At 44.5% G+C, this 12,269-nt stretch overlaps 1 protein-coding gene and 1 long non-coding RNA gene across 4 annotated transcripts in view; one reads left to right on the top strand and one right to left on the bottom strand.

The window, feature by feature from the left end:
- The window catches only part of LOC144763292 (geranylgeranyl pyrophosphate synthase-like), a 181,620-nt gene that overhangs the window by 41,943 nt on the left and 127,408 nt on the right, over positions 1-12,269 (top strand). The window contains exon 2 of one of the 3 annotated variants that reach the window (XM_078648755.1): positions 11,094-11,198. The exons of 1 other annotated variant lie outside the window; for it this stretch is intronic. In XM_078648755.1, coding sequence (XP_078504881.1) covers positions 11,129-11,198 — 70 coding nt within the window. In that variant the 5' untranslated portion in view covers positions 11,094-11,128. Of the gene's footprint in view, positions 1-11,029; positions 11,199-12,269 lie in introns of those variants that run through there. One more of the 3 variants, XM_078648756.1, reaches the window with a different exon arrangement.
- Positions 2,107-11,034, bottom strand: LOC144763294 (uncharacterized). Its single transcript, XR_013596206.1, has 2 exons — positions 10,767-11,034; positions 2,107-6,949 (listed from the first exon to the last, which is right to left on the bottom strand). It is a non-coding gene; the product is annotated as an uncharacterized LOC144763294 (long non-coding RNA).

Genomic DNA, 12,269 nt, shown 5'->3' with positions numbered 1-12,269 from the left:
CTATCCTTTTACCTTAAAGGACACTGGGTGGCTCTTCCTCAACTCCCATTCATCTCCCTCCCCAACCCCTTGCTCCTCCACAGCCTCCTTTTCCCCAGCCCACTTCATTTGCTTCCACACCCCCTCCCCCACCCCCTCCGCTTCTCATACCTAAGGGTCATCAGCTCATCCCCCGTCCCCCACTTTCAGTATACTATAATCCCCAAACTGCCCAGCTCCCTCCACCCCCTCCTTCCCCCCTTTCTCTCCCTCACCGCCTCCTCATCCCCCTCCATTCCTGTGTCATCCTCGCTTCCTCAGCAGGCCTATGTCTCCCGAGGAGTGCGTGACCTGTTTTACAGGTTCTAGTAGGGCCCTAGCTCTGCCCTCTTTTCCCTCTAGTAAAGCAAGCGCGGGCCGACATGCTAGCCCTTTCCCTGCATGCGAGCCATGAGCTACATGGGGAGCCGCTCTACCGGCCCACTGAGTGGCCCACCCACTTACCCACACACTTCCTTCTCTGCACTGGGATGAGCAGACAAATACAGCTGCCGTCACCCCGCTTGCAGCCCGTTGTGCCAGGCATGCCAACTAGGGTGACCAACTGGCATTGGTTCAAATTCAGGACGGTGAGTGTAAAAATTCAGGACATAAATTCAGGACAGGAGGTCAAAATTCAGGACAAAACTACTTTGGGACAAAAGGTAAGTTTTACAGACACGTCAGATGAGGCTGCGCAATAGTATAAAAGTAAGTAAATAGACAACCACTTTAGTACAAGTCAAAATAAGTTTATATTAGGTTGAGACAATTGTGCACTTTACGGTTTTTTGGTATGCCTGCAGTTTGCTACCATAGACAATTCAAAACTTGCATCTCACTTCAGCAGGTATTAGTCACCAGACAATGGTGAACCACACCTGAATACAAGTGGGGCCGCTTTTATTGTTGATTGAAAACTACTGGATATACAAGGAACTTTGCAATGCCATCCCCTAGTCACAAACCCGCCCCCCCCTTTCCAGCCTCCCAGGGAAAAACCTGATGCCTGGTCCGGCCTGTCCGGCCTTGCTACCACCCTCCAATGGTGCCCCTTATCTTCACATAGACCGTCTCTCATGTGTATTTAATTTCTTTTATAGTGCTACTCATCCCAAGTATGTAGGGCAGGGTGTCCGGGTGCGTTACATCACACACACACATCATATAGAGACAATGACTCGTCTAAACATGAAAGTCAATGTATAGGATATGTTACTTAAGATAATGGGTGCTACAAGGTGTAATCATTCTCTTGTCTATCATTCAGTCTTTCACCATTCATTCTGTCCTTCCATCTGTGTGCCCATCTATATCCAAACATATTCAATCATTTGCAAACCTATCCACCATGTATCCTTCCATCCATCATTTTACTCATCCATCCCTCTATTCACTCTTTCACTCATCCATCCATTTTTTATCCATCTACCCTTTCACCCCGTCCATCCGTACACTCATCCATCCACTCTTCCACCCATCCATCTATTCTGTCATTCATTCAGCCATTTACCCTTTCACCCATCCAGCCGTCCTTTCACTTACTCATCCATCCACCCTGTCACTTATCCTTCCACCCATTCACCCTTTCGTATCATTCATCCTCTGTTTCTCTCTCTCCATCACCCTTTCACTTATCCATCCATCCATCCTTCCACCCACCCATCTACTCATCCATTGACCCTATTACTCATCCATCCTTTCACTCATCCATCCACCCGTTCTCTCAACCATCCACCCTTTCACTTCACTCATCTATCCATCCTTTTGTCCATGTACCCCCTTTCACTCACTCATTAATCCTTACATCCACCTTTTCACTCATCCATCCATCCATCCATTCACCCTTTCACTTATCATTTCATCAATCCATCCATCCTTCCACTCATCCATCAACCAATTCTCTCGCCCATCATCTACCCATTCACTCATCCATCCATCCTGTCAGTCACCCATCCACCCTTTTACCCATCCATCTACCCTTCCACCCAAACATTAATCTATTTACCTATTCTCTCATCCAGCCTTCCACTCACTGATCCATCCTTTCTTTCATTATCTATTCATCCATTCACCCTTTCATTCAAATCAAATCAAATAAAAAATTCTTTATTTCGATTCAGTTAGAACCATAAAAGATACAAATAGAAACACTTTCCAATTATTCAAATATAGTTGATGATAATTACAATTGCTATACATCATGGTACGGACATTTTTGTTTTTAAAAAAAAGAATGTCAACAATACAACGTACCCCCACTATCGCTAATAAAACCATATCCTATACAATAATTACATAAAATGTAGGCATAAGATAATTATAAAATCATTTAATTCCAATCTTTTCCAATTATTTATCCTACCTAACGGGATTCCACATATAACTTTGAGACGCTACAGATTTCGTCAATACAGGTTTAAGATCACAATTCCCATGTTCCACAATTAATCATAATGTACATATATAAGCCTCATAGCGCTATGTGCAAAATCATAAAGTGTTGTGTGCAAGGTCGAAAAGTGCGTATACAAGTTTTTTTAGGATTAATGCTTTGACGGCCATGATATCGGCTATCAGAGCTATAACCCAGCTCTAGCTCTTATAAGGCTTACATTTAAATAAGTATCTGCTTACGGTAAAGACAATCGGTTTCGATGTATCTGCTTTCAAAATTCTTTCTGCCTCTTTGCAAAACCTGGTATTCATAATTTTACAAACGGGTTTTATCCATTTCTTCCTGGATTTATCATACAATGTACAGAAGAATAGTACATGCAAATCATTTTCTTTAGTCTCGCTTTGACATAATGCACTTTCTCAAATTCTCTGCCACAGTTACTACTCCATCTAGCTTTATTAGTGTTTATTTGTAGCACACCATACCTAAACTTCATGTATAGAGAGTTAGCTAGTTGTGGACGCACCTCGTCCATAAAAGGCTAAAAATGTGCAACATCTTTAAAAAGAAGGAACCTAGGGGTATATTATCAAGACAGGAGATAAAATTATCGCCGCTTTATCGGCAGAAAACTGCAGATAAAGCGGCGATAATGGGCTTGATAATATGCTCTATGGAATTCCAATCAAAGCCCATGTTAGATGTCTTCACATTTTCAATTGCTACATCAACTGCCATGATTGTTTCCTTCAGGCTAAAATGTAGGCTGGTAGTATTTGGGTTAAGAAGCAAGTCATCAATAATATAAGACTGGTTAATTTCAGCTACTGCATAAAGACGAGTAAAATGGTCAACCCAGGTATTAGCATCAAGGAAAAGATCCTTAGTATCCCTACCTGTCCTATTCCCTTTTGCTATTAGACTACAGAAGCCTTGCTGATCCTTAGATTTCGCAGCACTGATTAAGTCTGTCCAAATATCGTCATCCCAGGATTTTTTTGTGCTGGCTAGGATTCTTTTGTACTTAATCCTATTCTCCCTTACAGAAATTATGTTGTTGTTTTTTATTGCCAGTATTAATTCAGCCTTTACTTCGCAGCACTCCTTGTTATACCATGGATTAATTCCTTTATTTGCGTCTTTCTTTCCTCCGTTACCCTGCTTTGGTATGTTACTCACAGTAGTAACATAGGAGTTAGTGCGTTTATAAGGGCTTTATGTAGCTTTAACATTGGAATTGAGTCTGGTAATTTATCAATATAAGGCGAAATGGTGTCCTCAAAGATATTATAAATATATTCCATTGACTTACTATTCCCTAGGATATGAGGCCATTTGAGGGCCGGCGATTATTGCTTACTAGTGTATCATCCATGGCAGTATTATTAACCTCGCTACACAAGGTAGTAGGGAGGAATAGGTGCGCTAGTAACATCTATTGTAAGGTTCTATGATCGCTCTCAGTTCTGGGCTCTATTTTTAAATCGAAGACATTTGGCCAGAACTCCATTGATACCATTATGTAATCTATGTTACTCCTAGAGTTACCTCTAGAAAATGTGTATGCACTAAGTCTATCCGAAGGTAAGCGGCCATTACAAGCTCTTAAACCATGCCCTGCAGTTAATTTCATGATTTTGTGCAACTGCCACAGTACACAGCACTATCTTATTGCTTTCTATAGTAGGGATATTATTTGCTATATCTTCATCCTCGAAGAGGTTATGAAAAAAAACCCAACTGGTTTAAAACTTCAATTTAAGTCCCGCCCAACAATTACCCTTGCCTTCGGATCTAGTGTATTTAGGAAAAAATCAAGTTGTTCTATCACTAATGATTTCTTTGTTGCTGTGCTTGGTCTATTGTAAATATTAAGTAAATATATTTATTTTCCATCCCTAGTAGTTATTTTAACCCCAATCATGTCCTGTGATGGTATACATAATTGGGTTAAGGCAATTTCAAGGCTGATTCTTACCCATATAACTAGGCCACCAGGGTGCATGCCTCTAGCCAACGGGATGGCATCCACATTGAATGTCTTAAATCATATTCTATGTGGAGTTTCTAATGCTCAGGTTTCTTGGAGGAGACAAATATCACTCTGTTCTATATATTCATGCCAATCCATGTCTCTAAGGTTCCGATTGAGCCCTGCTATGTTCCATGAAGTAAGTCGTACTTCCAACAATTTACTCGATCCCACATCTGGATGTAAACATTTTTCTGTATCAGAATTGGATTTGTCTGCCATAACAATATTAGTCATAAAATCTGGGAGGGGATCTGGAGAAATACCTTGAGAGATGTTTATATCTCCCTCCCCTTGTAGTTTTTTTGGCTCCTGTGTCTCGACAACATTTAGAATGTGCTGCAACTCTTCTAGATTTTGACCATTTGTAAGACATGTTTGAACCATGTTGCAGTTTGACTGAATAATCACAGATGTGATATTCCCCTGATGTGGTGGCTGTTCTGGTCAATCTAAGGCGTCCAGGACTGATAATTCCTGAAATCTATTTGAAAGTACAACTGGGATGCCATCATCATTAACAGAATTCTCAGTTGGTGGTCTATAAAAATATCCTAGGGGGAGAGCAGTAATGCAGCTACTTTGGGGGTGAATATCCTCATGTATATTTAATATCTTTCTAACCATCTGTGGTCGTCGAAAATGTATTACTACACAGTCACCTGGAATGTTCTTTGGGGATTCCCCAACCCACCCTACCCTACAAACCATAAGAATATCTTTCATATTTAGAGGGTAAAACTTTTTATATTTGGTTAACCAGTCACCCGTCTTATTTCATAAGTTGTGCCATGATTCTTTTTGTTCTCTTTTAAGGGAAGGGAATCCAGCTAGAAGTAGCGCATAAGGGCACGAGGCAGGTGGCAGACATAGAACATCATTATTGGGTAAATGATCAGTGCTTTTGGGAATATATATTTGACCTGGGCCGGTATGAATTTCAGGTGCATTGGAGGTTACATATGAGATGTGGCTATTGTGTGGCCCTTCTAAGTTATCGTGTATGTCCCGTGTTCTACCCCATGTACTTCTGCCCTTATTATTCAGTGTTGACATGTGGTTTACTGCTGTTGCATCCTTACTCACATTACTCATTCTGGCTTTGTGTTTTGGGAAACCCTCTGGTTGTAATAATGGGCATACCCCTGTGATGGTCTCAGGATGGGTAATGTCACTACTGCTTTTTAGTTGTCCTATTGCAGTATTCAGCTGCTCTATCTTTGTGCCCATTGTGCTATATTTCTTATCCATAATCTTGTTATTCTGTATTAACATTGACCCAAGTGCAGAGTCTAGTATTGGTACTATAGAGCATTCTAAGTTCCTCTTACTCTCTTCTAATAAAAGTGAGTACATACCAAAATCTGCTTCTGTCTGTGTACTAGCTGTTTTTTTCTGGATTACAATTTGTTTGTCAATGGGGTGATTTGGATTCGCCATGGGCCCAGACCCCCTATTTTCTTTGTTTTTGATTTCCTGGGACCAGTTATTTGTCTCTGCTTTGCCAGTTGTCCCTTCTCCTTTGGCTCCTCAGTTATTCTAGATGCACGCAACCTAGTTGCCATGCCTGTTTTATTTGAGCCGTCTGCCACATCACTCATATGACCAAGGGATGACACTGGTGGGGCAGGAGACCTTTGCTCATTGTGAACAATTACTGTTAGGCTTAGTCGAGGCAGCTGAGGTACAACATTAGAGGTAGGTGAACATGTTTGAATATATATGTGGCTAATTTTGCGGGGCCGAGCGACAAGCGCTATCTGTATTTCCTGTGTTAGGAGGGACTCAGCTCTAATGATAAAATCGTCTAGAGTGCCAGAATCCCCCTTACGCCTACTCACACTCATGCCTTTATGAATTTTGGGTGATATAGCTGACAGCAAAGATTAACACTTGATAATTTTCAAGTCCCAATCTACAATTATATAGACCCGTATCACTTACAATAAGCTTACCGCACAGTCTAATAATGGGGCAGATCTCAGAGGGGTGGCCCAGCCCAGCCTCCTCCAGTCGCTGACGGGCGAAGACGGGCACAGGTTTTGCCCGGGCGCAGCCCGCTCGCGTCCCGCGCTGAGGGAGGGCTGCTCGGTAGATATGGCGCCTCCTGGCGCCGCAATTAAGTCCTCAGCGGGCGTCTGTGAAAGCCTGCTGGGAGTTGATGTCCTTGCACCTAGTGCCTGGTGCCATTCCCCTCATGGCGGGACCTGCGTGCAGTTAGCCAGTGGCCGTTCCCCTCAGGGCTGGTGACAGGGAAAGAGAGGCGTAGAGTCAAGAGAAGCTGTTCCCCTCACGGCGGTAAAAACAAACAGGTGATCGCATCCTGTGCTGCGGGAGGGCTGCTCAGTAGATATGGCGCCTCCTGGCGCCGCAATGACGTCCTCAGCGGGCGTCTGTGAAAGCCTACTGGGAGTTGTGGTCCTTGTACATGGTGCCTGGTGCTGTTCCCCTCACGGCGGGACCTGCGTGCAGTTAGCCAGCGGGCTGTCCCCTCAGGGCTGGTGACAGGGGAAGAGAGGCACAGAGTCAAGAGAAACCTTTCCCCTCACAGCGGCAAAAACAAACAGGTGAGCGCGTCACCTTTTCACTCATCCATCCATTTACCCTTTCACTTATCAATTCATCAATCCATCCATCCTTCCACTCATCCATCCACCAATTCACTCGCCCATCATCTACCCTTTCACTCATCCATCCATCCTTTAATTTACCCATCCACCCTTTTACCCATCCATCTACTGTGCTAATCCTATGCTTAAAGACTTTTATAGAAAAAGAGACATTTGAGGTGAGCAGATCTAGAGTGTCGCTGGTGTTGAGAGTGCTCTAACAGGAGCTGCTTTCCACCTAAAACTTGAGAACTACCCAGAGTTCTCTCCTTCTTTTTTGCATAATGTATGCGCCACTCTATGCCTGAAAGGGTTTTGTTTTGATTTATACTGGGTGCTCCCTTGTGTCTGGACAAAGCTATACCTCTCTGAAGAGCTCTAATTAGAGCGAAACACTGTGTCAGGGGTTGCTTTTACTCATTTCAGGTTGGCTTGAGTTGGTATTTTACCAATTCAAGCCTGTAATACTGTGTCTCGAGTGATAAATGGCTTTTGTCATTTTACAGCTCGGCAATGACAGCACTGTGCTAGTCCTATGTTTAAAGACTTTGCTGTAATAATGACAAAAGACTTTGTCCTTTTCTATCTCGGCGTGGATGGCACTGTGCTAATCCTATGCTTCAAGACTTTGATAGAAAAACAGACATTTGAGGTGAGCAGATCTTGAGTGTCGCAGGTGTTGAGAGTGCTCTAACAGGAGGTGCTTTCCACCTAAAACTTGAGAACTACCCAGAGTTCTCTTCTTCTTTGCATAATTTATGCGTCACTCTATGCCTGAAAGAGTTTTGTTTTAAATTAATATATATATATATATATATATATATATATATATATATATATATATATATATATATATTCCAGCTCCGAAGTACCCAACGTACAAAGGAGCACCCGGACCTCAGCTGCACACAAGGAGCCTTGAATGGTAAGCACGCCTCCAGCACAACAATATCCTTTAACTGTTCAAACTGCCCTGGATGCCTGATGCGTTTCGAAGTGTCCCCACTTCTCTTCAGAGGCTTTGGCAGTTATGAAGGAGCGCTTGAGGCACCACCCCCCTTCTTGCTTAGATGCATCCCCTGGATGGGACTTATGGGACTTGTAGTGCCTCACGTCGCGCTAATGTTCAGTTGGTAACTTTTCAAGCCCACAGATGGGCCTCGCTGTGTGGAATTCGTGCAAAATCCATATGCTGCTGTCCCATGTTCTCGGCCCGTAGTCAAGACCGCATGGCCCCCGGTTCTTTCAGGGTGGTGCTCCTTCCGCGGCATGGGTCGCCGCGTAAATATTCCAGCTCCGAAGTACCCAACGTACAAAGGAGCACCCGGACCTCAGCTGCACACAAGGAGCCTTGAATGGTAAGCACGCCTCCAGCACAACAATATCCTTTAACTGTTCAAACTGCCCTGGATGCCTGACGCGTTTCGAAGTGTCCCCACTTCTCTTCAGAGGCTTTGGCAGTTATGAAGGAGCGCTTGAGGCACCACCCCCCCTTCTTGCTTAGATGCACGCCCTGGATGGGACTTATGGGACTTGTAGTGCCTCATGTCGCGCTAATGTTCAGTTGGTAACTTTTCAAGCCCACAGATGGGCCTCGCTGTGTGGAATTCGTGCAAAATCCATATGCTGCTGTCCCATGTTCTCGGCCCGTAGTCAAGACCGCATGGCCCCCGGTTCTTTCAGGGTGGTGCTCCTTCCGCGGCATGGGTCGCCGCGTAAATATTCCAGCTCCGAAGTACCCAACGTACAAAGGAGCACCCGGACCTCAGCTGCACACAAGGAGCCTTGAATGGTAAGCACGCCTCCAGCACAACAATATCCTTTAACTGTTCAAACTGCCCTGGATGCCTGACGCGTTTCGAAGTGTCCCCACTTCTCTTCAGAGGCTTTGGCAGTTATGAAGGAGCGCTTGAGGCACCACCCCCCTTCTTGCTTAGATGCACGCCCTGGATGGGACTTATGGGACTTGTAGTGCCTCACGTCGCGCTAATGTTCAGTTGGTAACTTTTCAAGCCCACAGATGGGCCTCGCTGTGTGGAATTCGTGCAAAATCCATATGCTGCTGTCCCATGTTCTCGGCCCGTAGTCAAGACCGCATGGCCCCCGGTTCTTTCAGGGTGGTGCTCCTTCCGCGGCATGGGTCGCCGCGTAAATATTCCAGCTCCGAAGTACCCAACGTACAAAGGAGCACCCGGACCTCAGCTGCACACAAGGAGCCTTGAATGGTAAGCACGCCTCCAGCACAACAATATCCTTTAACTGTTCAAACTGCCCTGGATGCCTGACGCGTTTCAAAGTGTCCCCACTTCTCTTCAGAGGCTTTGGCAGTTATGAAGGAGCGCTTGAGGCACCACCCCCCTTCTTGCTTAGATGCACGCCCTGGATGGGACTTATGGGACTTGTAGTGCCTCACGTCGCGCTAATGTTCAGTTGGTAACTTTTCAAACCCACAGATGGGCCTCGCTGTGTGGAATTCGTGCAAAATCCATATGCTGATGTCCCATGTTCTCGGCCCGTAGTCAAGACCGCATGGCCCCCGGTTCTTTCAGGGTGGTGCTCCTTCCGCGGCATGGGTCGCCGCGTAAATATTCCAGCTCCGAAGTACCCAACGTACAAAGGAGCACCCGGACCTCAGCTGCACACAAGGAGCCTTGAATGGTAAGCACGCCTCCAGCACAACAATATCCTTTAACTGTTCAAACTGCCCTGGATGCCTGACGCGTTTCGAAGTGTCCCCACTTCTCTTCAGAGGCTTTGGCAGTTATGAAGGAGCGCTTGAGGCACCACCCCCCTTCTTGCTTAGATGCACGCCCTGGATGGGACTTATGGGACTTGTAGTGCCTCACGTCGCGCTAATGTTCAGTTGGTAACTTTTCAAGCCCACAGATGGGCCTCGCTGTGTGGAATTCGTGCAAAATCCATATGCTGCTGTCCCATGTTCTCGGCCCGTAGTCAAGACCGCATGGCCCCCGGTTCTTTCAGGGTGGTGCTCCTTCCGCGGCATGGGTCGCCGCGTAAATATTCCAGCTCCGAAGTACCCAACGTACAAAGGAGCACCCGGACCTCAGCTGCACACAAGGAGCCTTGAATGGTAAGCACGCCTCCAGCACAACAATATCCTTTAACTGTTCAAACTGCCCTGGATGCCTGACGCGTTTCGAAGTGTCCCCACTTCTCTTCAGAGGCTTTGGCAGTTATGAAGGAGCGCTTGAGGCACCACCCCCCTTCTTGCTTAGATGCACGCCCTGGATGGGACTTATGGGACTTGTAGTGCCTCACGTCGCGCTAATGTTCAGTTGGTAACTTTTCAAGCCCACAGATGGGCCTCGCTGTGTGGAATTCGTGCAAAATCCATATGCTGCTGTCCCATGTTCTCGGCCCGTAGTCAAGACCGCATGGCCCCCGGTTCTTTCAGGGTGGTGCTCCTTCCGCGGCATGGGTCGCCGCGTAAATATTCCAGCTCCGAAGTACCCAACGTACAAAGGAGCTGGAAGATGCAGCATGAATAAACAAATGTGTGATGTGTGGATATGCTGCATCATACAGCCTCACATAACTCAAAGCGTTATCTACAGTATTATATGGTAATTCTGAAGAGGGATAAGAATGTAGTCATTAGTAGCGATATATAAACCTCTGGAGTTTGGTGTTGGTCCAATCTGGCAAAGTTGTTTATACATTTGACAGTCAATTTTATTGTTTTTACCTTTGTTCCTTGATTTCGGTTGAGGCTTCCTTGACACAGGCTGTTGAAGAAGTGGGGTGGGTGGTGACTTTTATGGGATGGGTCTTTACTTTTCTTCTTCAAAGAGTCCAATACAGAAGTACTGGACTTCTGGGATAACTAATGGAATCATGAGTTCCTCCTTCTAATTGATAACTTAGTCATCTAATTGTTTTCGAATATTTGTGTAATTTAGTCATAACTGCTTTTGAATTTTAACAGAGTGAGATTTCTATGTTAAGAATTCGTATTTGTGATACGCATTAATTCTTTTACAGGACAGTTGCTTTTCTTTTCTTTTTTTTACAGGTGAACTGCTTTAGAGTCCTGAAAGTCTACACATTATGCAAGACATAGAAGAAACATCAAAAAGGATCTTGATGGAACCGTACAAGTATTTAATTAATTTACCAGGTATGACGTTACTGATCAGCTAAACACAATAAAATTGTGGAACTTTATTTGATGGCCTGTTGTTTTGCAAGTTATGAGGATGCCAGCGATGTTTTAAGGCATGGGCAAAGTGGACAATTGCCCAGGGCCCCCACCTTCCAAATGCCCAATGGGAAGGTGAATATTCTGTCTTCCTCCACATTCTATTTGCTGTCAAAATGCAATCAAGAACATGGACCGGAGAAGTAGGTTAGGTTCGCTGTGGACTGAGCCTCCTTTTTAACTTGAGAAAAAACAAAGAAAGTCCACCCGTGCATCAAGAAATGACTATCCTTCCAGTAGTTGCTTCTTGTTTGTCATGGAAAACAATGAGTTTTCTTAAAATAACCCTCACCCACCAAAATGCCCCTTGGTGGGATGCTTCATCATCGGGTTCATCCCGCCCCACTGCTGTGAGTTAAAAAATACCTGGCTATATGGAACCTAGACCTTATTACTTCCTGTGGCTGGTATTGTTAAAAATGGGGAGAGGAGAAATGTACACAAAAATTAGTGTTTTCCTCCCTGGTCTACACGTTTCAGCCTTCCCCAAGGCTTTTCTTCAGGACCAAAGTGATGGATGCCTTTGTCCACTCTTTTATAACCTATTTGGTCTCCTAGATAACTATCAATGATGGAATGTGCATATAAACAAAAAACAATTCCCAACAGGTATTATTGAGAGACAATTTCAATTATGTATGCTTAAAGACATTACTGAGAACAGAGACAAGGAGTCAAATTGGATTTTGAAGAAAGGTGGTATTATTCACCAAGGACAAGGGGTATTAGATGTACATTTACAGTTAGGAACAGCACTGTAAAGATTAGATCTTGTGACAACCCAGTGGCACTTGGTGCAAGGTGCTATATACAGTTTAAAGTGAAATAAAAAAGTGCAAGTGCTTAAAAAACAGCATTTGGTGGCGCATAGAGTATATTGTATACATCAATTACAGCTTCAATTACAGTACAAGTTACAGTCACTTGGAAAGGGTTAGTTTCTTGTAAGAGCTGAATGTGTCATATGCGTCTTTTAATTCAAGCTGTGTG

The sequence above is a fragment of the Lissotriton helveticus genome, chromosome 6, assembly GCF_964261635.1.
Source record: "Lissotriton helveticus chromosome 6, aLisHel1.1, whole genome shotgun sequence".
NCBI lineage: Eukaryota > Metazoa > Chordata > Amphibia > Caudata > Salamandridae > Lissotriton > Lissotriton helveticus.
This window is presented reverse-complemented; position numbering and strand designations above follow the sequence as displayed.